At 41.3% G+C, this 27,129-nt stretch overlaps 1 protein-coding gene and 1 long non-coding RNA gene across 2 annotated transcripts in view; both read left to right on the top strand.

Moving 5' to 3' along the window:
• Nucleotides 1-4,557, top strand: part of LOC123787399 (uncharacterized) — a 258,659-nt gene extending 254,102 nt beyond the window's left edge. The window contains exon 11 of the mRNA XM_087869794.1: nucleotides 4,299-4,557. Within this exon, the coding sequence (XP_087725920.1) occupies nucleotides 4,299-4,302 (4 nt within the window). The 3' untranslated portion in view covers nucleotides 4,303-4,557. The remainder of the gene's footprint in view (nucleotides 1-4,298) is intronic.
• A 15,606-nt stretch (nucleotides 4,558-20,163) lies between these two features.
• Nucleotides 20,164-27,129, top strand: part of LOC123787401 (uncharacterized) — a 48,039-nt gene continuing 41,073 nt past the window's right edge. The window contains exons 1-2 of the long non-coding RNA XR_006778204.2: nucleotides 20,164-20,854; nucleotides 22,800-22,912. This is a non-coding gene — a long non-coding RNA (uncharacterized LOC123787401). The remainder of the gene's footprint in view (nucleotides 20,855-22,799; nucleotides 22,913-27,129) is intronic.

Here is a 27,129-nt window from a genome sequence, read left to right as displayed (position 1 = left end):
TTGCTAAAGTATCAATGATGCCAGCTGTCAGCATCATAAGCATTAATAAATGGATTTGGAAAATTTGGAAAGAAAAAAGGGAGAAAGGGAAGAAGTTGCACAACTAGTTACCAAACAGGTAATTAAATGAGAAATTCTTGGCTTTTTTGCTGCTGTGTTAAGACACGGACACGCGTGCACACCCACATACCCTTCAGAGTTCATGAGCTGGTCTGCTGGGAGGAAAACAGGTTACTTTGTTGGAAAGAAACCAGGCTTGGCGGTTGATTAATCAGTGCTCAGGGACGAGCCAATTTCTCCCATGCGTGGGATGAATAGGGTTATTCAGGAAAAGGCATCTGGGCAGGAAATGGGGGAGTTGTGGCTAACAGAACTGGGCTAGCCCCTGAGAGTGGAAGGGAGATGTGTCATCAGAACAAATGAGCATCATCTAGGTGAGGGAGAGGCCAAAGGTGCTTGTAGGTGAGTGAAGAGGAAATGAAGAGTTGCGACCTGTTATCAATTAGCAGGGTTCTCAGGGCAAAGCCACAAGCAGAGATGGGCTGTGGGTCCTGTATCGCACTCATCACTGAGCCCTCCATGGAAGAGCTGCGTCCCTGTGACCTTCGGCCTAGAAGTGACTCATTCTGTTATTGCCTTATTCTCCTCAGCACCATTACCAACTTTCCTCACTATTTCTCAGCACTGGAGGGAAAGAGCCAGTATTGAGGATCTATAATGGCTAATAAAACAATAAAATTCCAGATGTCTTTAGTTTCTATCTCAGGACACCCAATTCAACAGAAATAGAAAATCTGGGAATTTCTGTTCACTGAGGGAGTGTTTCTATCTTGGAGACATGACAGCAGCCAACTTGCTGTGGGAACTTTGGTGAGATTCTTTCCTCAGCCCACAGTGTAAGCCTTCCCTTTGAACTTGGGAGGGTTTCCTGGATGACCCAAGCTTCTTCCCTCTCTGCTACCATCATATGTCTTTGAACAAAGCAGTCAAGGACTCTGGTCTCGGGATGCAGGCTGTGTTCTTGAGGAAAAACCTCTTTTCTGGAACAACCTGCAGACACTAGGAGAGGAGCAGCCTCTGGGACAGATGGTGTAGCACGTGGTCAGGCGATGGGTTTGCTTGCCCTGTGGGTTTATACCCCTGTGTATGTAAAGGCTTTCCCATGAGGCTTGTACCTTCAGATCCTCACTTATGTGCATATTGATAAGATGACACTGATTTCATTCCTAGGATTGTATGTCCATATTTCTAGTAAAAGTCTAAGTTTCTCAACTGAGCTGGTAGGAAAAAATGTGATCTTTGGAAAGTGAAGACAATCTGTACACACTAGCTGTGACCCTGTGACTATCTATGATGACCAGCGTAATGACATTTTCCCTATAGTAAATATAAGTAGCTTTGTATACTATCAAGTATCACTAATATAGTAAGAGGTATTAACTGAACATTTACCATGTGCCTGGCACTAATGTCAAGCCCTTTAAAGGTATAACATTTACAATAACACTATGTGGTAATAATATGATTACTATTATCCCCATTTTATAGATGAGAAAAGTGAGGCTTAGTTTAAATAAGCTTCCCAAAGATTCATAGCTAGCAGGAGGCAGATTCTACAAACCTAATTCCAGAATGCCTCTTAGCCTCTATGGAATAATCACCCCTGTTCACACAACTAAAAGGTGAAGGATGGGGGTTCAAACCCAGGCAATCTGACACAGGGTCCTCACCCTCTCTCATGCATTATGTTTATAGTTTTGTTTGCGTTTACACATAATTTCACCAGATGTGCTGTATCGAGCGCTAGCTCTTTTTCTTCTTGGGGACAGGTGGAATTCAGAAGAAATCATAGTCCATTGCAAAGTAGCTATGGACTCTCTGGTGCAAATTAGTTACATGTAGTTATGGGAAAATGAGACTCCGTATTTATTGTGTTTAGATGCAGGAATAGTCATAGGCAATTTTTGAAATTCACATTTGTAAACAAATGTGGCAGCAAGAATGCAGTGGTATCTATTTCAAACACTAGCAAGTTGCACTGATATTTTTGATACTGTGTAACAATGGATTCAACTCTAAGAGGGACAAGTAAAATGCAGTCAATGGAGTGAGGTCATTGTCAATGATGTCTTACCTTAAGTGATGAACTTATTAACATTATGTACAATTTATGAACAACTTCATCTATGACTTTTCAAAGTCATTTAAAATATTTCATATTTCAGACTTTTTGGTCAGATCTGTACTATAGGAAATTAACAGCAACAGAGTCCTCATCTTTCTTTATATTGAATGTCAGGAAATACACAGAGAGGGTTTATAATTTGTGATAAAAATTAGAAATAGTCAAATGCAGCTTGCTTGTAACATTTTCTTCCACGTGATTGACCAGCAGATAGGTTTTTCTGTTTAGTTAACAAAGAGAAGAGGTTTATAACACAGTTTCTGGAAAAAAGGAATTTGAGATCCAAGTAATCTGCTTCATAATTTTCCTTTAATACAAACGAAGTGAATTCATTCTCCGATTTAATCGTTTCCACTCTCAGGTGACTTCTATCATTCTATTTGCACAGCATTTGCCAGAAGTTTATTTAAGCCATGTCTTAGTCTGAATCTAAAATTCCACAAAATAAATCGCCAGATAGGCCCTGGGCAAAATGACGAAGTAGGATTCTGTAGATCCTGAGTTCAGGCTCTTGACCTGCCACCCTGTTTCTATGCGTACCATCCTGAAAGCCCGTTGAAAGGGTGCAGAGGCCTTCAAGGTAGTGGTCCGTGTGATGGTAGCTATTCGTTCAACATGTGTTTTTGTCTGCCTTCCAGACACATGGTAGATTGCACTTCCTGGCTTCCTTGGAGTCTGGAGGGACCATGTGACCAGTTCTGGCCAATGAGTTATATTTGGATGTGTGTGTCTTGTCTTGTCCTTTTCTTTTTTCTTTTCTCTTTTCTTTTCTTTTCTTTTCTTTTCTTTTCTTTTCTTTTCTTTTCTTTCTTTCTAAGATTTTATTTATTTATTTGACAGAAAGAGAGTGAGAGCACAAGCTGGGAGATGGAGAGGGAGAAGCAGGGTCCCTGCTGAGCAGAAATCCTGATGCAGGGCTTGATCCCGGAACCCCGGGATCATGACCTGAGCCGAAGGCAGCCACTTAACTGACTGAGCCACTCAGGCACCCCTTGTGTGTGTCACTTCTTATCAGAGCATTGTATTGAGAGTGCACTGCCCTCCAGAGCTTTCTTTCCCTCTGCCCCTCTTTTCCTCAGCAAGAAGCATTATACAGCTGTCCTAATAGTTTGCTTTGTAGGATGGGGATATCATGGAAAAGAGCTGACACAAGAATTTTGTAATGTGCACAAGAAATCAACTTTTTTGTTCATTTTAAACCACTGAGATACATTTGGGGGGGGCGGGGCACGGGATGTTACCAGAACATAATAAGCAAGCCTGGCATGGGGCCAGTATTACCTGTTATATATATGGAATAGCCAAGCCCAAGAATCATCAGGATAGAAGTAAGGAACAATAAGGGGGAGGGATGGGGAGACGTTCCTTTTATATTAAGCTTTATTATAAAGCTATGGTCATTAAAATAGTGTAGTATTGTTAATATCATAAATGAAATAGACAATGAAAGAGAAAACCAGACCTCAGAAGCAGCCCCAAGTGTGTTGGGAAATTCTGTATTTGACATAGGTGGTGTTGCAAATCACTAAGGAAAAGTAGAATAGTCAAGAAACGGTGCTGGAAAAGTTGGTTTTCCATATGAGGAAAAAATAAATTTAGCTTCCTAACTCATGCACAAAAACCAATTCCCAGGTGGATTAATGAGTTAGATGTGAAAGGTAAAATTTAAAAACTTTATTGAAAGCTTCGAGTAGGGAAAGGATTCTTAAAAGAGATAAGAAGATTGATAAGTTCGATTACATTAAAATTAAGTCAAAATCTTCCATCAAAATATATGGAAAGATAAGCCATATACAGCAATGTATATAACTTGCAGAATATTAAATATCAGAAAAAAAGATAACTGAATGATAATTCTCTTCGTAGGCCTAAGATCACAGCCATTTCACAAAAGAGGAAGCACAAATGGCAAGGAGAGATAAGAAAAGACCCTCACATATCATTAGTTATCAGGAGAATGTAAATTAAGTGCACATAAAATCTCAAAAATTGCGAAGTCTGCCAATAGCAGCATAAATGTGGGTGTGATCTATGGGAATTCTCATGCACTCTTTTTAGGAGTGTATGTTGGTGCAATTAATTTGGAAAACATTTTTTTCATTCTTTTGTAAAGCTGAACATTACCCTACAACTGAGTAATTTCACTCGTGGCTGTCATGAAGAAATATGTGAAATACGCATGGTAAGATGCAAGCGATGGTACCATCATGGAAAACAGTGTAGAGGTGAGAGGGGGAGATGTTGGTCAAAGGCTAAAAACTTTCCGTGGGTTGAATAGGTTCTGGAGATCTAATCTATAGTGTAGTGATTACAGTTAAAATACCGTATTTTATGCTTGACATTTGCTAAATTAAACATTGTCCCTGCATACACACCACATGATAATGATGTGAAGTAAAAGATATGTTACTTAGCTTTATTGTGGTGATAATCCCACAAACTGTGTGTGTGTGTGTGTGTGTGTGTGTGTGTGTGTGTGTGCGTGCGTGTGTGTATCTTAAGACACCTTGATGTATACCATAAATACATACAATTCTTATTTGTTAATTATAGCTTGATAAACTTAGGGGAAAAAAATGCAAGAATGGTCTGAACATCATTGTTTGTAAGAGCAAAAATCCTGAAACAATCAGAATGCCATTGACAGGAATATGTTTCATTGTGGAATATCTTTCCAATGTGGGTGAAACTCAGTGCATTCAACATCAATGTATCATTATAGATGAATATTTGCTGAATGAGAAAAATAAGTCATAGAATAATACCTACAGCATGATAACATTTTAAAAATGCTTAAAAACAAGAAGAGCTGAACAGAGTTTTGAGAAGGCAGCTAGGGAATGAATGATCTAGGGAAAGGTCACATAAAGATATAATGATTTTGATAATATTCTAATTCTTAGGTGGGTGATAGGTCCATACATGTTCATTTTTATTATACTTTCTCCTTTATGTATGTAATTACATATGTAACAAATCGTATATATATGAAAAAATACAAAAAAATATTTTCATATATGTATTTTTCTCCCAAAGATCTTTTATAGGAAGAATTTTTCAAGTTAAGTGTCCAGTGAAGTTTAAACAAAAGAAATCTCTTCATTGGGAATCTCTTTCTAGCAACATGGAAATTCTTCATCATCTAAGCACATTTTAACAGTGTCCAAAACTAGAGTTGCCTTTTCCAAAATTTTTTAAATTTCTGATTTCAGTGTTCATGAATGCCTCTGAAATTCTCAAATAGTAAATAACAGAAAAACTCAAATAGTAAATAACATAAAACTGGCAACCTATGCTCTTCCTCCTTTTCTTTCTCCTCCTCTTGCTCCTGTCTCTCTTTTCTATCCATTTTCTTTAATTTCAACCCAATTATTGATCATTTGTTCCTTTATAGTTGTTATTGATTTTTCTTACTTGGATATACATCATTTCTAAGACATTTTCCTCTAACACACTTAATTTTTTTCCAACGTGGAACACCTTTCTCAGATGATAGCTTGTCTTTTCAATATTTTCATTTAACTTTTCAAATAATTCTTCCACGCTTCTGTGTCAGAGCTTGGAATTTCCCTGGAACTCCACAAACTATAATAGCCAACATCTGTTATGCTCTAGATTCTAGTCTAAGTTTTCCCTCATTCAATCCTCATGAAAACCCTACTGCGTTATCCCCATACTGCAGATGAGAAAGCTGAGGAACAGAGAGGTTAAAAATCACAAATGATAAAGCTGGAATTCAAACCAAGCAGTCTAGTTATAGATTCCACACTCTTAACTAACTATCACATCATTATGATGCTCTTTTGATTTTATATCAACCAGTTCTGTCTGGACCAATAAGATTATCTATTGCTTACAGTAGCAAATTTTCCACTGGGTATCATTCAACTCACCATTATTAAAATCTCTCCTAGATAAGATGTGGGCTTTTACCAAGATTTGTGCCTGATTTTCAGGTATTTGATTGGCTCTATCAGATCCTGGAACATGCAAGTGTAACTAGTCTAGGGAACAAATAAAGTCCTGTTTTGTTTTTCAAAAACCAACTAAACTAAATTTTTCACTGCATGTGTAATAAACTTATATGATTGAAAATTCCAAAAATTTAAAAAAGATTATATAGTCTGAGATATTTCCTTCCTGCATCTTTCACCCAGCCACTCAGATTCTGTCCCCCATGCAATAAACCTTATCAGTGTCTTAGACTCTGCAGAGAGAATATTTTAAATATAAGTAAATATGCATATTTTAAAAAGCCCTTTTGAATATTAAACACTCATTTTGCACTCAGTTTCATGTCAGATACTATGTTAACCCCTTTCATTTGATCCTTCCAACAACTGAGAGAGGTAGGTTTTGCTATATCCCCATTTTGTAGATGAGGAAACTGAGGCACATAATCACACAACTGTACAAAACACAGTTGATATTTGAAGCCAGAGAGTCTGACTCTAAAACCCAATGCCATTAGTTACCGCAATATATTGCCTCTCCATGCCGAATCTTTTTATGAGAAAAAAGATAATATAGTCCACATAGGAGAAAAATTATCTCCATTTCACTGGAGAGAATAAAATATGTACTTATTTCTTTTTGAAAGCATCTTTAGTGAGATATAAATTGTATACCATAAAGTTTACCCGTCCATAACATTTATCCATTCAAATGTACAATTTAATGATTGATAGTATATTCACAGAGTTGTGCACCCATCACCACGGTATCGGTTTAGAACATCTTCATCATGCCAGAAAAGACACCCTGTACCCATTAGCAGTCCCTCTGTATCCACTCTGCACCCCCCTCCCCTAGCCCTAGGCAAGCACTAATATACTTTCCATCTCTATGGATTTGCCCATTCTGGACTTTTCACATAAATGGAAGCATATAATACGTAGCATTTTCTACTGAGTTCTTTCACTTAGTATAATGTTTTCAAATTAATTGCTCAATCCTGACGTGTGCTTTTAGCAGGCAGTTCATATTTTCTTCTTATAGACTTTTCTCTGTCTCCAACTTCCCAGTCAGTTCATCCTTCTGGTGTAATAACTGGAGGAGCAGGTCAGCCCTGATGATGCTCTTGTGGCTCCTATGTGATATCTCATTTGAAGGCTAGTCTTCCATATTCCGAGTGACTCTTCTAGAATGATGCTTTTGCTCACCCAGATCCTGCTTGTAGTGCCACAGGCTTGACCTCTAGGGCCTTTTTGTTGTTCTTGGTCACATCTACGTGCTCATCCCTTGCTTTTTTAAAGCAGGAGTCATGGTGTCAGGTGGCTGAATATGGAAGTGTGTCTAGCTCCAGCCTGGACCAGAACACTCAGATTCTTCCGTTGGGACTGGCACACCAGCACAGTCATGTCTTAGGGCCCTTGGGGTCTCCTCGGGCCAGCAGAACTTGGATCAGACAACCGTAGTCTTCACTAAGAATCTTTCTTAACCTTGGATTTAAGGGAGCAGGTGTTGGCAGGGATGGGGTAGGGGGGAGGGTGCCTTTGTTCCTTCCCTCTCAAGATGCCTTGAGAAAAATCATGCAGCTTACGTACCTTCTTCTGGCTTCAGTTCTACACTTCGAAAGCCCACCTTGTTAGAAGATTAAAAAACATCTGTTATAGACACTTCTAGAACAATGAGTGCCTCTCAGATAAGGAAGACCCCTTAAAATTTTTCCTTCACTAAAGAAGACCCTTTCCAAGGTGACTTGCTCGGTCCAAACTAGGCAAAGAAGTGGAGCATGGCTTCAGCCCCCTATTACGCAGTGTAAGATTTTCCATCTGATAAATAGTTCCTTTTTGTTTTGTTTTTTTCTTTTTTTTTTTTTTAAAGACCATCTGTTGCATTGGCTCAGCGCTCTTCATAGTCTCCAGATATGTTTCCTTGCACTTCAGAATTGTGTTTGTGTATTGAGTGTGACAGTCTGGACTTGGAAGTTTGCTCATTCACATTCATTTCTCCCACTGCTAAGTTAAACTCTCATGTTTCCTTTTCAAAGAGATGGATTGTCTTGCCTTTTTTTTGTGGGTAGTTTTGACATTCTGCGTATTGCACCAAATTTTCTTTTTCTTTGACACAGTGAAGAGCAAGTCATTTAAAAGTGTACAGAAAATTTACAAAGATAAAATGCAGAGCAGTTTGAAAGAGATTCACTCACTCTAAGCGCGCCCGCCGACGATGTTAGCTGAGTTACTGCCAAGGGGGGTGAGCATGTCAGGCTGCCCATCAGAATGCCAAAGACTTGTTTGCAGAACTTGGAAGCCATCAACTTGGGATTTGGTCTTTACTGTGGTATAGAAGTAGGGGGCATCAAAATTCAGCAGCTTTAAATCCAGGGTCACCTGTATTAGAATTATGTGACATGTATTGCAATGGGAGAAGGTTTACTATGCTGACTTTGTTGAGTTTTTTGCTTCTAGTTACCTGCAAGGTGAATCTACTTTTATTATAATGGATCTCAGCCAGTTTAGGAGAGCAAAGAGAAGCCAGGTGAGGGAAGAAATTATTTTTTTTCTTGAGTTAAGTAGCTATTCCACATGTATGATTTATGATTGTTTATCATGACACATTACTGACTATATCGTCCCCAAACCAGCCTTCATTTTCTGGGTGATTAGAAAAGAGCCAAATCTTCTTGGTACCCCCACAACATGGCAGAGAGTTCCCCAGAGTGGACTTCAATGGCCAGACTTCCTCTGCCAGCCTTTCCAGGGTGAGGGAGCACACAGACCAGACAGGAAGCAGAGGGAGACCTGTTTTACCTGTGCCCGAGCTCCTTCTTTAGACAAGGAGCTATGCTAGGCACTTTTCATATATGGGAAAAGAAAATTAAAAGCCATATTTTTCAATTCACAATTTTTCTAGGTCACAATTGGGGCTGAACTATTGCTATAAATCTCAACAGATTTAAAGAGAATAGGAGTGAAGAAGACTTAACCCAAGTGACTAGAGGAATAGAAAGCCTCGGGCTAGTTCATTATCCTTTGCTTTGCAGATAGGAGAGGAGGTTAAAGGATATTTACAAATCAGTTACCATTAAATGGCCAATAAGCAAGAATTTCATCCAGGTGGGACAAATGCTCTTTTGAAATTATAGCTGTACATATTCTGAATTACTACATTAAATTTCTCACTACTCATTTGCTGAAAAGGATAAACTCTCCTGTGCTGATCTGCCATTTAGATACAAATATTTATGGCTATCTCCCATGGAATGCGACCCTTGACCATATATATCTGTGATTATTGTAAAATTTTACTTTTTTTTTGGTAAGAAATCTTATTCATTATAAGTTCAAGAAGAAAATGTAATTTTTTAGGAAATGTTATAGAAATTGAATTAATTCACCTCAGTTTTAATGTGCACACTGTGATGATGAACTCAGCGTTTATGACATGGTTGACTTCACTCTGTCACCTCTGTATATAAATGGCAAGAATTCACTTGTTGGTAGAAAGCATAAATGTCCCATAGTTTGGCTTTTCTTCTTCTGCCCCCTTGAGCAAAACAAATTAGTGACCCAAACAGATTCATTTCCAACCACATTTGAGATTTGTTTGGTTCTTGCTGACGCTATTATTTGTAGTCCTCATAAAACCCCTGAGAAAGAAATGGCATCATCTCCAGGGGAAAAATCTGTGAAAATGGAAGGTTGGGAGTGTAAGCCCTGGTCCAAGAAATGCAGAGCCAGGAGCCCAACTGTGGCCTGTCTGCCCTCATGGCCCAGCTCTTGCCATGTGCCCCGCTACCTCCTGTGAGATCTAGCTGTTACAGTCTGTTGGTTAACAGACCTACAGGATAAGTTTCTGTCCTCATCATTCCATTTCCAAGGCCATGGGCTGAAAGTGTCCTTTGTGAATTGCAAAACCAGCAGCTTCAATTTCAGGCCTGTAGGTGGTGGGGATGTGGCTACTATTGCTTCTGCTACTTCTAGGAGGAGAGCAAGATTTAGCTTCTGCTTACGTGGACACTTTCGGTTCATTGCGGTGTTGGTGGTCCTGTTGGGGCAGCTGTGAACGTGGCTGAGCATCACTGGACAGCTTGGGCAATCTAATTCGTAGTAAGGGTTCAGATTTTCTTTTATGAATCCTGCTCCTTAGGATCACTGCCCTCCCTCTCTTCATCACCAATCCCACTGCCACTGCTTTTAATTGTTTACTCATTTTCTGCTGCTTGAACTACGGTCAGTTTCCATACTGATTTTTTGGCTTCTCACCTTTCTTGTAGATTTACCTTAAGACTGCATTTTCTCAAAATCAGAACTCATCATCTGATGTCCCTTCCATGACTCACTTTTGCTTCCAGGCTAAAGTACCAGCTCCTTGGGGTATCGCATGAAGTTCTCCAAAGACTTTCAATCTCAGGGCTTACCCCCCTTGTCAGACACATCCTGTTCTTCCTTCAGACCTATCTAAGATATTGCAGGTTTCTGGACACACTGTGTTATTTAACATCTTCATGCCTGCTCTCTTAGAGTACCTCTGGGCTCTCTACTCCATGATTGCTCTCTCACAATAGGAGCTGTGTGGGTACCTGCCTTCATCTGCCTACCATCCCCGTACCTCCTTACCCACTACAATAAAGGAATTCTGGGTTGATCAAGGGGTGGGTATGTGACCTCAGCTAGGGGTAGTCATAAAACCTTCTTTTTAAGAAAAATTTTTTTATTATATTATGCTAGTCACCGTACAGTACATCCCCGGTTTCTGATGTAAGGCTCGATGATTCATTAGTTGCGTCTAACACCCAGTGCACCATGCAATATGTGCCGTCCTTACTACCCATCACCAGTCTATCCCATTCCCCCACCCCCTCCCCTCTGAAGCCCTCAGTTTGTTTCTCAGAGTCCATAGTCTCTCATGCTTCATTCCCCTTCTGATTACCCCCCTTTCTTTATCCCTTTCTTCCCCTACTGATCTTCCTAGTTCTTATGTTCCATAGATGAGAGAAATCATATGATGATTGTCTTTCTCTGCTTCACTTATTTCACTTAGCATTGTCTCCTCCAGTTCCGTCCATGTTGCAGCAAATGTTGAGAACTCGTTCTTTCCGATAGCTGAGTAATATTCCATTGTATATATGGATCACAACTTCTTAATCCAGTCATCTGTTGAAGGGCATCTCGGTTCCTTCCACGATTTGGCTATTGTGGACAATGCTGCTATGAACATTGGGGTGCATATGGCCCTTCTCTTCACTACGTCTGTATCTTTGGCGTAAATACCCAGTATTGCAATGGCTGGGTCATAGGGTAGCTCAATTTTTAACTTTTTAAGGAACCTCCACACTGTTTTCCAGAGTGGCTGTACCAACTTGCATTCCCACCAACAATGTAGGAGGGATCCCCTTTCTCCACATCCTCTCCAGCAATTGTTGTTTCTTGCCTTGTCTATTTTTGCCATTCTAACTGGCATAAGGTGGTATCTCAGTGTGGTTTTGATTTGAATTTCCCTGATGGCTAATGATTTTGAACATTTTTTCATGTGTCTGTTAGCCATTTGTATGTCATCATTGGAAAAGTGTCTGTTCATATCTTCTGCCCATTTTATGATTTGTTTATTTGTTTCTCACATATTGAGTTTGAGAAGTTCTTTGTAGATCTTGGATACCAGTCTTTTATCTGTAGCATCATTTGCAAATATATTCTCCCATTCTGTGGGCTGCCTCTTAGTTTTTCTGACTGTTTCCTTGGCTGTGCAGAAACTTTTTATCTTGATGAAGTCCCACAAGTTCATTTTATCTTTTGTTTCTCTTTCCTTTGGAGATGTGTCATGAAAAAAGTTGCTTTGGCCGATGTCGTAGAGGTTGCTGCCTATGTTCTCCTCTAGGAATTTGATGGATTCCTGTCTCACATCGAGGTCTTTCATCCATTTGGAGTTTATCTTTGTGTATGGTGTGAGAGAGTGATCAAGTTTCATTCTTTTGCATGTAGCTGTCCAATTTTCCCAGCACCATTTATTGAAGAGACCGTCTTTTTTCCACTGGATGTTTTTTCCTGCTTTATCAAAGATTAGTTGCCCAAAGAGCCGAGGGTCCATTTCTGGGTTTTCTATTCTGTTCCATTGGTCTATGTGTCTGTTTTTGTGCCAGTACCATGCTGTCTTTGTGATCACAGCTTTGTAGTACAGCTTGAAATCCGGCATTGTGATGCCCCCAGCTTTGTTTTTCCTTTTCAACAGTTCCTTGGCGATTCAGGGCCTTTTCTGGTTCCATACAAATTTCGTAAAACGTTCTTGAACATAATGATTGGCTCAGGGTGGTCATGTGGATCAAGTCAGGCCAATCAAATCTTCCTGGGATTTTTCATACACAAACTAAAGCGTTTTCTCTTGGATTCCACTGCTGCTGCTATTACGATGATATTGTTAATAATATTAAAATATTTAAGATAGTACAAATTAACTGTATAAATGTGACCCCAGAACCACTTTTGCCCATGCTTCCTAACATATGGAGGAGAGTGAAGAATAAAGCTGATGTTTAGAATGAAACAGAAATGAGAGGTAGAGAGAAAGCCCTGGGGACATTGGATCTTTGCGATCTATCCTTAACTGCCAGTAGACCTGGGTAAAGTTAATTAACTTCCTGTATTTCATAATCTACAAAATGAAGAAAATGAAAATAATACTCTCTACTAGGATTCTTGTGAAGATTATATGAAATAATGCATATAGAGTGCCTAGTGCCACACCTGGCATAGAGTAAACGCTCAATGTTAGAGTGACTGTTACAGCTAAAGGTGGGGGAGGGGGTCCTCTTCCTTCTCATTCATAGTGATCCTGGGGCTTCTCTGTTTGTATTTATGCATGTTCATCATGACTGCAGGCTAATTGTGGGACAATTTCCCTTTCCCTAGTATCCTCTTGGCCCATCTATGAGGCTAATTACCATTTTTAAAATTCTGTATTTTATTCACCTTTACTTCACTTGTTTGGGACATTCAAATAAGTTCAATCTTAATAAAAATATTTTGAGATCATTTTCATTTAATCGCAGTGATATTAAAATATTCAAGGTACTAAAATGCATGAGGAAATGGGACCAGTGAAGATGTTTTTTTGTTACTGGAAATCCAATACATTGTAACACAAAACAATGTTGATTATTTCAAGTATCACATTAAAAAGTAGGTATATTACAGTAAGGATGTATGTAACAAGGGCATTCTGCAAGCAATTCAGCCTGCTCAGCACAATTGCTCCAAGAAGTTACAAGACTTTTCTCTTATTAACAGACTGATCTCATATTTTTATGGGAAAATTGATAAACTTTCCTTCTTGGCTTCCTCTGAAGATGCATATGGATAGTATTTTAAAATGGGAAGCCAGTAACCTCATTTCACTTCTCGCCTCTGTGTCTCTGACCCAGGTCTTTAAAGAAGTGCAACATCAGCATCTTTCTCATCTTTTCCTTTAGCTTGCCTGAGATCTAAGCAAAATTCCCCAAAAATCCATTGGTGAGGTTGGGGTGGGGAAGTACCAATGATCTCTGCTATTTCTCTTTAATTTTGTGCTGTTTTGCCTGCCCCAGAAAACGCTCATTGGAGAGAGCTAACTTGATGATGACAAAGGAATAGAAGAACCCCAAACAATATGAGGGGACCCAAGTCCTGGTCTTGGTTCTAGCATTTTCTGTGTGACCTGGAGTAAGTCCCTTCTCCTTTCTAGGTATCATCTTCCTCATCTATAAAATGAGAAGCTTTTACTAGAAAAGCTTTTTCTAGGTGAAATTTATGGCCTGAAGATGACTTTGATATTTCAGAATCAATATGACTCTGAATTGCTCACCGTTTATCCCTAGGTAACTTTAAAAATCTTGGGCATTGTGTTATTCCAGCCTTGCTAATCACAAGGAACAGAGACCCATCAGACTAGTCCAGATGTAAGGGAGGTTATTGAAGGACTATACTGAGCACCCAGGATAGGAAATGAAGTTCTGCCAGGCAACAGCAGAACAAAGGAAAGTCAGAACTGAGCAGACCCATTCTTGTCTCGGGAGACCTCCAGGCTTCTCAGGCCTGCTTCATTTGGGCAATTGCTCCATTCCCCTGCTTCCTACTGCAGACCAGTTTCTTCTAACTAATTTTGGATTTTCTGCTCTGTCATAATTCCGAGTTGTCTTGGTATTATGCCAATGCTGACTAAACTGTATGACCTTGAACTAAAAGGTCCTATATCTCCCATGATCCAACTTCCTCAGACCCTTAGAGACCTCATTCTTACATAGTCTTAAAGAGAGGGTCCATTTTTGGGTCAAGGTTCTATACCTGACTTGGTCAGTGGTGGCCAATGGTCATGTGTGGGTCAGAGCCACTCCTTTCAGTGGCTGTGGACACGGTGGAGGCAGTGAGACACTAATGATCGTATCTACTAGAAGCCTGAGGAAAATCTAGGGGCTCTGGAGCTTGAGGTTAGCCTCTGTATCATTTATCAAATCTATTGACAAGATTGGGGGTGAGAAGACACCAAGGAGCCTGCCAATCAATTAAGCATTTGGCAGTACTCGCCCCACTTCCTCACAGAGAGATGACATCCATGTACTCAGCAATCTATGCAAAACACCTAGTGGGGAGCCTACCACTGAGTTCGTGGTTCATAACTGATGACTCCCCTCATCTCAAAGAGTTTCAGTCGTGTTGTAGAAACTAAATAACCATTTATCCAGTGAAATACAGAAAAAAATTAGATGGATCCTTGGATTTCAAAGAAGGGAAAACTCATCTGGGGTTGGAATTGGGGTCAGAAAAATCTTCTCAGGTGTCTGCTGAACTTTGAGTGGTGGATAGAATTCAGATAGACTAGGGAGAGGGAGGAGTGGAGAATGCATTCAGATTTCAGGAATGTAAAAAGACACAGAGTCCAGATACTGTGATTTGTGGAGCCTTCCTTGTTAGGGTAGAAGGTTTGCCAAGTGAGTAGCAAAAGCCCTTAACCCTTCAGGATTTAAGAACCTCCAAGGAGTCCTAATCAATTCAGTAAAAAGGTATGGCAACTCCTTGCTTAGGCAGAATCAAAGATGTGGAATGAGCATGCCTTGACTCTGAAATACTGTCAGTAACCCAATTTGCCATGGACTCCAGTGGATAATGTTCTTTATGAACTGATGCTTAGATGATGTAGAGGCCTGTTAGGTAAAGACTGAGAAGACAACAATAGCTGTAGTCCTCCTTCTCAGAAAGGAAGCTCTGATGACAAATAGAAGCCCTGGTAGCAGGTGAGAGCTGGCCAGCAGGCATATTTATGATCTAGAAAGTGGACTTCAAAGGGGAGGGTGGGTGCCAGCTTGAGACTATTCTGTTGGGATCAAATAGATAACGTTGCGCCAAAGTTTTTAAGAATGAAAAAGTGCATTATAAAGGCAACAGTGTTCTGTGTTGCCATATACAAAGCTTATTTCTTCTCTCAGTTTCCCCATCACCTAGAACTATCATATCTTGAGTTTAGAAGCTGCTTATATTTCTTAGTGAATATAGGATTCACCACTTTGGGGGTGATAGAGACATATAATCACTGTTGTGTCGTGTGGTTGTAGAGCGTATGTAGCTCGGTGTATCAATTATCCACCGCTGTAACAAATTATGGAGTAACAAATTACTCTGAAATTTAGCAGCTTCCAACTATGAGCACTTACTATCTCCCAGTCACTACAAGTGAGGAATCCAGGAATGGCTCAGCTCAGTGGTTCTGTCTCAGAATCTCAAATGAGGTTGCAGTGAAGCTGTTGGCCAGGGCTGCAGCTATCTGAAGGCTTGACTGGGGCTGAAGGACCCACTTCTAAGTTTGCTCACATGGTTTTGGGCAGGTCTCAGTCCTTTGCAGAGTATTGGCTGGAGACTTTAGTTCTTTATTACAGGGGCCTCTCATAGGTTCCCTGAGTGTCCTTATGATATGACAGATGGCTTCCTCCAGATTGAGTTGTGTGTGTGTATGAGAGAGAGAGAGACAGAGAAAGAGAGAGTCCCCAAGACTGAAACTATGGCCTTTTTATCACCTTGTCTTGGAAGTGACATACCATTATTCCTGCTGTTTCTATTGGTTACATAGCCAAATCCTGCTGCAATGTGAGAGGCAGGCACCATTGGGGGCCATTTTGGAGGCTGGCTATAAACACCTTGAACTTTTGGGCAAAACAGCTACCTTCTCTGAGCCTCATATTTCCCTCTATTAAATGGGAATACAAATACTGGTTAGAAGTGCTGATTTCATAGGGTTTTACTGAGGATCTAGTGAAGTGATGGTTGAAAAAGCCCTTTGTAAACTGTGAACTGTATTGATGAAACTTTGATGTCACTAATGTGGAGGTGAGGATGGAAAGTCAAAGACAGTGTAAAATTCCATTCCAATGAAGGTAGACACATGGGCAGTCTTAGGCTGTAAGACCCTTCCCCTCCCGACAGACATTCTAAGCTTCCTCCAGGGCTTGGCAGATTGAGACCATGTAGAGCTTGGCTTAGCATGTTCTAAAAAAATTTTTTTGGCAGAATACATTTTATATTTCTAAGGAAAATGATGAGAAACAAGCCTCACTGCAAGGTTTGAAAAGTTTGAGGACATCAACTTGTTCTCACCATATAATTTGTTAATGAGCCAATTGTCCATGAATTAAAAACATATGGGTTCAATTTTACTGAGAAGACTCATAGCTTGGAAAAATATATTTTGGGTTGTACTGAGTGTAAGAACATTGAATAGTGTGACCTAATAAAAAATGCCCAGTGTCCTGAGCTCACATACCCTTATTCAGGTCAGCATTGGGCCTTATCCACAGGCAAAATGTTCTTCCCCACAAACTGGCTGGCATCATTTCTCATTTGCCTGTGTGGCGCCCATCTCTTGACACGATCAGAGCTGAGTTTAGGAAGACTATTTTGATAGGAATGTGCAAGATTGATTCAAAAGTAGATGGGGTGGATAATGGTAAACTGGTTAATTTCACTGAAATAACCATTCTGTTCAAGCAACTAAAATATCTGGAGAAAAATCTAAAAACCATTTTCTTTGAAGTGAGAGCTAAAAAGATAGTTAGAGACTGTGAGCTAAGATCTTGATAGAGATGAGAAACTAGAAGAAGGAGATTATCATTCAAGACCATGTTGTTCTCGAGGGCATTTGCTGAACTTGAAGAGGTATGTTCTGTGGGTTGATTTTCCTTTTGGCTCTCAAGTTCTTTTCAGGAGGCTGCTCTGTTATCTCAGGGGGCACAGAGCCTGAAAACTACATATCCTGACTTCCTTTCTGGTGGATCTCCAGTTAGTCTCTGGCAATGGGAAATGCCAGTGGAAAGCCGAACATAGAAGAAAGGAATGAGAATATAAAAATTATCTCAGACTGACAAAGGAAAAATTCACCCTGCCATTCATCATGCTGACATAACAGCCACAGATAAAGCCAACTACCAAGTTAATGGGGAGGGATAGTACTCCAAGGACACACTGTAGTTGTAAAGTGTCATAATGACTTTTTCATTTAAGTGACTACTGCTTCCTTCCTCTGCCAGTGAAAAATATTTGTCTCTAAAATCATTTGTTGTTTGAAATTGTATCAGTAAGAATGAAATGTCTCGCTTTTGCCTGAAGGTCCTTAGCTGCTTTGATACAGAGAAACAACCCCGATTTTCAGTCCTTTTGTGGAGTTTCAGGTAAGTGGTTTCTCGTTATAACATTCCGTATCTATCCTAGCTTTTTAGTTTCTAAGGAAACAGGACCCTGAATCTACCTTGCAGTCCAGACCTGAAGTTGATCCCTTTATCCATGGCCCTGCTTTGCTTTGAGCTAATCCAAGTACTGCCTCATTTAAATTTCACCTAAACTCCCCCCTTTCCACAGATCCTGGAATAACACGGTCGTTTCTGCTGTTTGGTGAGACGCTGCATGGCTCTTCTGGTGTGTCCCTTGCTGCAGTAGGCCAATAGATCTGACTTTGCAGGACTGCAGGTTTGCTCCTGGTGGTCCTATGCTGGTGGACTGGTAGAAAAAGAAGACGTTTTCCCACCCTGACAACAACTGTTGGTGTTGGTTTTTGCAGCGTCCGTGGGATTAAATCCTGAGCTTCTGATGAGAAGCAGTGGGTTAGTTTCAACTGCAGTGGCAGAAGCATTTCATGTGGGTTAATGGGCTCCAAACCGGGGCATGAAGCAACTTCCTGATCTCTGGGTGACGTGCCCTTTTCCTTTTGTTCCTCCAGTTCTTATGATATTTTTACAACCAGTTCTCTGGTTATGAACAGCCACATATCTCTCTGCTAGAAATATACAGAGTGGTTCCTTTTTTCTTATTGGTCACGAGCTGGTAGAATAGCTGGGCCTGTGAGCTGCACTTTGGCAGCCTTCTAGGACTAGAGAGAAAAACACTAGGAATCTAGGGTCTGTCCAGGATTTCACTTTGGGAGGGAGGGCTAATCAGGAAACAAAACCAAACAGCTATCACACGCACCGCAGCTGGACTTCTAGTCCTCTGGGAAGACCAAAAGCCTTAGGTCTTGAAATTGGATTAAGATGGTCCTGGACTCCTTACCTGCCCTAGGCTTCTTAAATTAATCAGTTTTGGAAAGTTCTCAGTTTCATATTCTCACATATTGCTCTTGCTTCTCTTTGAGGAATAGCAGTTAATTGTACGTTACATATTCTCACTTCACATTTTCTGTCTCTTACCTGCTCCTCTGAATTTTCCATCCTTTTGTTTGTTCACGCTTAATCTTGGTAAATTCTTTTAACCTAATTTTCAGTTCACTAATTCTTCAGCTGTCTAATTTGGGATTAAAGCCATCCATTGAGTTCTTAATTTTTGTTATTGCTTTGTTTTTCAATTCTAGAATTTTCAGGTTGTTTTCTTTTTTCAAATCTATGGTCATTTTTTAGGCTCAATTTCCTTGATGAATTTTTAGAAATTGGGCTTTATCTACATTTGAAATTTGTGTGCTCTTAATAACATGCTCAAAATATGTAAATCAGAAATTGATAGCACTGCAAAGAGAAATACACAAATCTGCAATCATAATGGATATGATAAAGTATCTCTCGGTAATTGACAGAAGCAGCAGACAACAGCTTATTAATGAGAGATGATTTGAACAGCACAACTAACAAAAACACTTCATGCCCATATATGGAACACTGCACCCAACAACTGAAGAATGTATATTATTTTTAAAACCCACATGGAATATTTACAGAAACTGACCACAAACCTATAGATCTATAGATTCATTAGGGAAGATTTATATCAAAGATGTCAGTTCTTCCAAATGGACCCAGAGAGTCAATGCAATCACAATCTAATTACCAACCAGGTATTTTCTAAAACTTGACAAGCTTATTCTAAAATTTGTGCTAAAATCAAAAGATAGAATAGTCAACACACTCTTGGAGGGAAAAAAAACTTGGGAAAACTTAGCCTACTTATTATTGATACTTGTGAATTTATAGTAATTTAGATAGTGTGGTAGTGGCAAAAGGATTGAAAAATAGACCAATGGAACAGAAGAGAAGACCCACATATTTATTGGCATATGTATGGACACTTGATTTTTGACAAAGTTGGCCATCGGTGACCAAAGGAAAAGAACATTTTTTTTCAATAAAAAATGCTAGGGTAATTAGATATTCATACAGATACAAATGAAATCAGACCCTTTTCTCACAGAATATATAAAGAACAATTCCAGGTATATGCAGTCTCTAAGTGTGAGTGGCAAAGTATAAAAGCTTTTAGAAGGTAATATAGGTGAGTATCTTCAAGACCTCATGGTATGGAAAAAAAAAGACTCAAAAACTCTAACCATAAAATAAAGGTTTGGTATATTTGACTAAATTAAAATTAAAATCTTTTGCTCACCAAAAGAAAATAATGAGAGACAAAAAACAAACCACAGAGTAGATTTTCAGAACACATAAAACAAACAAAAGGCTTGATTCTAGAATATATTTTAAAGCTCCTTCCAATTAATAATAAAATGCATGTTATTTGATAGAAAAATGGGAAAAAACTTAATACTTTATTATCTAACTTCTATCACTAGAATGTAATCTCAGTGAAGACAAGACTTTTTAATCTGTTCTGTCTGATATACTTAATGCCTACGACAGTACCTGGCACATAATTGTTGCTCGATAAACATTTGTTGACTATTCTTATTCAACTCTCAGAGCAACCCCATAAGCGAAGGATTAACATTATCTCTAGATTACAATGAGAAAACAGAGGCTCAGGGAATTCAGAAATGCCAGCCCAGGTCCACTAGATGTAGGTAATAAAGTCAAGACTCAAATCCATATCTTCAGATGTCAAGCTCACTCATTTTTTATTCCCATTGTATTACCTGCACCACTTGACAATGCTGCTAATGGCCAGTCATGGGTAGCCAGGTAGAGGTATTTTAAAGGGAAATAATGCAGGGCCCAGGTAACTTATCGTAGAGGGCTGCTCCAAGCCAATGTAAGTGGCTCAAAAACCTGGGGATGGCCATGATTGTCTTCACGGAATCTAGCACATTCTGTTCATTGAATTTAACTGTTTTCACATGATATGTTTCCCACAGGGGGCAGGACTGGGTCATCTCCATTCCACAGGGTGGAGGAAGAGGCTTTCTTCTCTGGCTTGGCCAATTTACTCCTTCCTGTTGAGATTAGCAAAATGAAAACCATAGCTTTCTTCAACTGCTCATACTCAAAAGGCTCAGGTAAGAATCATCTCTTATTGTCATTACTTGGCTCTGCCAGTATTCATTATCAGAGGCTTCTGGGCTTGATGTATAATAAATGCAAAGGAGATTATTGGGATTATAAGACCTTAAATTTATTGATTGATTCTTAGGTGTAAACAATGTGATATAGGATAAAAGCTCGAGAAGATGCCAACCATTTATCTTGACTTCCCCGATGCCAGTCTGTGCTTTATAAAATCAGATACAACAGCAAAATGCAGCGTGTTGACTTATAAAGCACAGTACCTAGCCCAGGGGATGTCCAGTGCCCCTGCACAGAAGATGGAGAAAGACTCCTATGAACAGTCACTTTAATAAAACAAACCTTGAAAGAAGCTCAGAGCACTGGTTTATTTTTGCAGGGAGATTTTTTTTCAGTGTCTCAGGGAAATCACTACCCAGAAGTTTTGAGAGTCATGCAGGAAAGATGCTGCTTTTGCTTTCACAGATATTTAGAAAAGATGCTACTGCTGTTCTGAGCTTCAAATCAGATTTGTTCCTTGCTTAAAGAGTAGGGCTGTCTTGTGTCTTTGTTCATGCTTTTTCCCACATATGACCAGCCTTCCTCTCACTTTTCAAAATATTTCTATTTTGCAGGGCCCCTGTTCCTTGTTCTGTGGTTTAATGTCTCATGCTACCTAGGGTCAGCTGGTCAGGAGAAGAAGAAACTGTGGCTAGGTATTGGCAGAGCAGAGGCGCAGACCCACGTAGGTAGTTAGCTGCCAAACAGTGTGACCAGCAGTCCGAAGTATAGTGGCTCAAAGCCACTGATCTCCTTGGCATTGCAGGTACTGACCTGCTTGGTCGTACCTAGCAGTCTCTGAACTATGGTGATCCTTCGAGAGCAGTGGCTACCATTGTCTTGGTTTGAGGGTCTGTCCAAGTTGAATGCAAGGGAGCTTACAAGACCTGGTGGGTTTGTCACGCTACCAGGGATGATGGGTTGAATGATGACTCTGAAAGATAGGCCAACTTTCTAATCCACAGACCCTATGAAAGTGACCTTATTTGGAAAAAGGCTCTTTATTGATGTAACTAAGTTAAGGATCTTGAGATGAGATAAGTCTAGATTATCCAGGTAGGCCCTAAATCTAATGCCAAATGTCCTTTCAAGAGACGCACAGGGGGAAGGTACAGAGAGGAGAGGGCCCTGTGAAGACAGGCAAGGATTAGAGTGATACAACCCCAGACCCCCGATGCCTACAGCTACCAGAAGCTGGAAGACACAAAGAACAGAATCTTTCCTAGAGCCTTGGACACCTTGATTTCAGAGTTCTGGATTTTAGAACTTTGAGAGAATGAATTTATGTTGCTTTAAGTCACTCAGTTTGTGGGAATTTGTTACAGCAGTGTTAGGAAAGTGATACACCAGGCCACAGGGCTCGGACTCAGGCTAGGTTACATGACAACAAGGGACCAGGTAAAACCAGTATTCAGGACTGAAAGAAGCCCAGTTATAGGGGTGAGACCTTCAAAAGGGGACCAGGTAGAAAGGAGACAGGAGAGACTGATCAATGAGTGTCTGCTTAGCCAGGAGTTCATCGAGCCATAAGACTAGTTCCAAACATTCCACTGATGGGAATATGGTTAGAACATGTTAGAACAACAAGCTAAGTTATTTTTGATGAAAATAAATGTTTCCCAAACTATGGCTCACTACCCACTGGTTGTGAAATCAATTAAGTGAGAGACCATTGTTTGTTCGGATTTTTTTAAAGAATGGAATAAAGAACATCAGATTGCGTCACATGTGGTCAGGGTAAGGATTTCTATCAGCGAGGTACTGTCAGGAAACAGATGAGACTCAAATTGAATAACTTGAGGACTGTTTAATAAAACTGACTATTGGCAAAGGCAAAAGCAGCCAAAGATGGCGCAGCATCTGGGCCTGATAATAACAGGGGGCCTTTCTCATTCTCAGGCCTGAAGATGTAAACAGAAAGCAAGCTTCCAGAATACTGGAAGGAGAGGGAGGCCTGACAGGAGCTGTGATCTTCAGAAGAGGCAAGCAGACATCCCACAGCAAGCTGGCAGGTAGGAGCCAGTATGAGAAAATGCCCACCCCCACTCTCCTCCTGCCATCTGCATCTCCTGCTAGTGCTTCCCATGGGCCAAATCCACCTTTGGCTGGAGGACAAGACAGCCTGCAGTTAGGATCCGTAAGCATCAGCTGGAGAAGGGTGGAGAGCAGATCTAGAAAAGCAAAAGGAGTGAATCCAGGATAGTACTGTTTCTGGATGCTCTTGTATGTGAGTACTGGGTTGCCATACAAGGTGTTTTTCTTGCTGTGTGTTGTGGTCAAAAAGTTGAGAAAAACCGGGCTAATGGTTGGCATTATTCTGGAGCTGCAAGCTGAAGGTTTCCAGACACGGTAGCCAGGTGAGTGGGGGTGAGCAGGCTGGACTCCTTGGAGAGTTTTCCCTGTAACTCCACGTAAAATCAGTCCTTCCTTAACGCAGATGGCCTGCGGCTCCTACCGCACATTGTGACCCTTGATTATACTTTATTTAGCACTATATTTTATGCGATCATTTAAAATTCTTTGTTTCAGATACATGAATCCGATCTCTCCATGATATTCTAAACTCCTTGAGGGAAGAGGCAGGGTCGTGGTCTTCTCATGTAACCTCCGTGTTGCTTAGGGGACAGTGAGGCTGGTCACCCCAGATATTTAATTACTTATGATCTGGAAGAGACCAAATGACCTCCTCGTTTCTCAGTCAAACCTGGTGCTCCAAACCTCATTTCACTCTGAGGAAACTGTAATGAGTTGAACTTAAAAATCTGATTCCTTCTAAGAAAATTTCATTTTAATGGGCAGGAAGGATAGAAGGTGAAGCCAAAACTCATTTAGAATTGCTAGATTCACTGGACCCTCATAGACTCTTTTCAATTTTCCCTCTAGACTTTGGCATTCTTATCTAAACTCCAAACCCAGAAACCAGCCAGGCTCTGCCTTTTCAATTACATTTCTGAAAATCTCAGTTCTCTATAGAGCTGAAACATGTCAAAGAACCTGAAAAACGGGTGTTCTACACCCCCAGTCCTGGTTTTGGCCCCTCAACTCCCTGGGTCCTTCTGAGCAGAGGTCTGAACCTTGACCATCTCATCAAAGCCACAAAGAGTTATTGAGATACTACAGGGAAGTGTCCAAAGTGGTTGAGATTCAGGAAGGAAAGTGCCAGGGGTACAGATGAAAGACTTTGCCCATCTTTTACAGTCATCCAAAGAAGCCTCATTTACCTCCAATCTTCAGATTCCTGTCCAGTCCTTCACAACTCTTTCTCTCTCTCTCTCTCTCTTTCTCCTTGACCTCACTGCCACTAAAAGATGGTGGCCCACTGGTGGCTGGGGCATCAGCTGTGATTGCCTAAAGCATACGTGAGTGAGAAATCAAACTTGGCCTAAGGAAAGCTGCTGCCTTGTCATTACTAGTCATTACGTACACACAGGGCATGGATTCTAGTCATCCTGCACAGGGAGGATGTGGAATGGGGCTCAGGGGAGATGTTTTCCACCCCTTTCTTTTCAGGAAAATAGATGGCGAAAGACTTTGAAAAACATGCAATTGTGTACAACATTTAGAAGTTCGTATACAAACTGCATGTTTTTCAAAATCCTTTCCCATCTATTTTCCTCCAGCATAGGTAGTCAGGAAAGATATTCCTGCCTGTCTTGGGTCCAGTTGTGTCCACCAAAAGACATGTCAGAGTCCTAACCGCTGGTACCCGTGAATGTGACAGTCTTTGGAAGGACAGTCTTTGTGGCTTTCATCAAGTTAAGATGACGTCCTATTGGATCAGGGGGCCCCTGAACAATGTGATATGACTGAGGTCCTTATAAGAAGAGGGGGAGAGACATGCACAGAGGAGAGGATGTGAAGAGGCATAAGGAGAACGCCCTAGGACAACTGAGGCAGATCAGAGTGATATGGCCACAGGGCAAGGAACACCGAGGATTCCAGCTGTCCCCAGAATCTGGGAGAGGCACGGGACAGATTCTCCCTCAGAGCCCTCAGAAGGAACGAACTCTGCTGACCCCTTGATTTCTGACTTCTAGCCCCTAGAACTGCGAGAGAATACATTTCTGTGGTTTTAAGCCACCCAGTTTACAGGACTTTGTCACAGAGGCTCTGGGCAACTTAATCCTCTCCCTTCTTTTATAGCTCAGGAATATAAGGTGGTTTTAGCCACAACCTGCTTCTATGTGACTTCTGTGATCTCTCCTCTTAAAGTTTCAAAAGTTACCTTTTTCAAGCATTTCGTTGTATAGCATGCTATCTGTGGCACCTGTTATGTATTTAGCACTTTATTATCTACCCTTGTTTTCCCTTCTGAGGACTGATGGGGCTGGACCTGACACCCCCAAAGACCTCTTTTCATACACTCTCTGATCGTGACACCCCACTTAACAAAACCTCTAGGAATGAAGCTTGTTAAAAATGAAGTCAGATAGGCAGAGAGTTGGAGTGACCCGTTTAAAACCTCGCCTCCTAGCAACTGAATTTCATTAACTGCAAATGTCCTGGTGGCACTGAGATTGGTGGGGAGTTCAGAGTGGAGGGAGAGGGGCTGGCCACAGCGAGGGTCTGGTCCTCTGCACGACTGGGAGACTGAACCCTGACAGTAACCAAGGCAGAAAGAGGCCCTCCTTCAGACCCATGACCTGTGTCTCCCCCAGAAGGCCAACATGCTCGAATGTCACCTGTCCCTGAGGAGCAGGTGACAGGTTGCCTTAGGGGCTCAAGGTACAGCCTCAGCCCAGCTCCTCCATTCTCCCTCTGCAAAGCTGCCTTTGGCCCCTGGGGGGTCCTTGGCTCATCACACTGATACAGTTTGTTGGCTTTCATGAGGCTTTCTCCTCTCTCTTTTTTCCTCTTGCTTTTTCTCCTTTTTCAGCAGCTTCTCACAGAGACGGTTGGCAGGCAGCTCGGGGCCCCGCTGTGGCGCGAGTCTAACAAGCTTGTCGCACTGATTGATTAAACACGACAGGCAGGCGTGAAAATTCCTCGCTCTGATTGTCCTAAGGGTCGGGCTTGCTAATGAATGGGGTCTGATTGCCGCACAGCCTCTGGAGGACCTCCCGTTGCCCCAGTCTGGGGACTCTTCCTCCTGGAGTACATCTTGGAAAGCAGTACAGGCTTCTCAGCAGGACTGGGGCCGTAGGGCCAGGAAGAGGTTTTGTTTTTTTTTGTTGGTTTTTTGTGGGGTTTTTTGTTTTGTTTTGTTTTGGTTTGTTTTTTGTTTGTTTTTGGTTTTTTTTGCGGGTCCTTGCTCTCAAACCTTCTCTGCACATTTTGGGGGCAGAAGGTGATTCCACCCAAACCAGGTGCCGCTACCCAAGCAGCCTGCTGGTAAGGGTAAGAGTCAGCTTCCTCAATCCCAAACAGTTGTGCTTGGGTGTTCAAGCAGGCTGGGAATTTCTGAGAGTCCCCTGGGCAGCCTACGTGCGTATCTGCTCCTTCCGGCAAGGCACGTCCTCGTATTCAGAGCCTGCTGCTCACAGCTCTGGAAGCCAGTGAGGTTGTCCTGTAGTTCTGTCTGCACCTGGGTCCTAGCTAGTGACCAGGCAGGAAAGTGACGGAGGCAGGAAGTGACTTCCTTCTGTCTCTCTCCCCCACCCCTGCTGGGTTATCATAGGTCAACGGAACTTGGTCCTTCATTTGTCAAGTAAGGGAATCAAAGGTGACCTCCTGGCTTTAAAAAGCCTGGTGTTTCTATTTTAACTGTTTTCATCACATGTCCTCTTCTGTGGGCCCAGGGGCTGCCCATCCCTTGGAATGCGTTTCTGCCCCAACAGGAAGTACACGAGAAATTGAGCAGGAAACTTGCCTGCTATCAGATTTGCCACAGAACATGACTAGACAAGAGACCCTGAAGCAATGTTCTGCCCTGCTCTTACGGGATTCCCAACCTCCTTCCCTGCACGCAGGTGACTGCGTCCCCCCCGGCTCGCGCCAGTTGTCCTGGGTTTCTGAGCCAGCCCACACCTACCGTACTCTGCATAGACTCTCCTGGTCCGCATGATGGTTCACACTCTTCAGTACTTACCACGACAGCCGCAATCTCTGGGCTCTCCTCAAGGGTTTTGCCTGCTCTGAACACTTTCCTGGGTCTGGTATCACATTTATACTCTCCTGAAATCTGCTCCCCCCCCCCCCCCCGCCCAGACCAGAGGTACATTTTCTGAGCCTGGGATTGATCGCCATTGAGGTTAGTTGGCTGTGGGGACAGTTTGTCAAACTGACAGAG

This window comes from Ursus americanus, chromosome 19 (genome assembly GCF_024610735.1).
Source record: "Ursus americanus isolate L20-20 chromosome 19, mUrsAme1.1.p, whole genome shotgun sequence".
NCBI classification, from domain to species: Eukaryota; Metazoa; Chordata; class Mammalia; order Carnivora; family Ursidae; genus Ursus; species Ursus americanus.
Note: the sequence above shows the minus strand (reverse complement) of the source record. Positions and strands in the feature narration are given on the sequence as shown.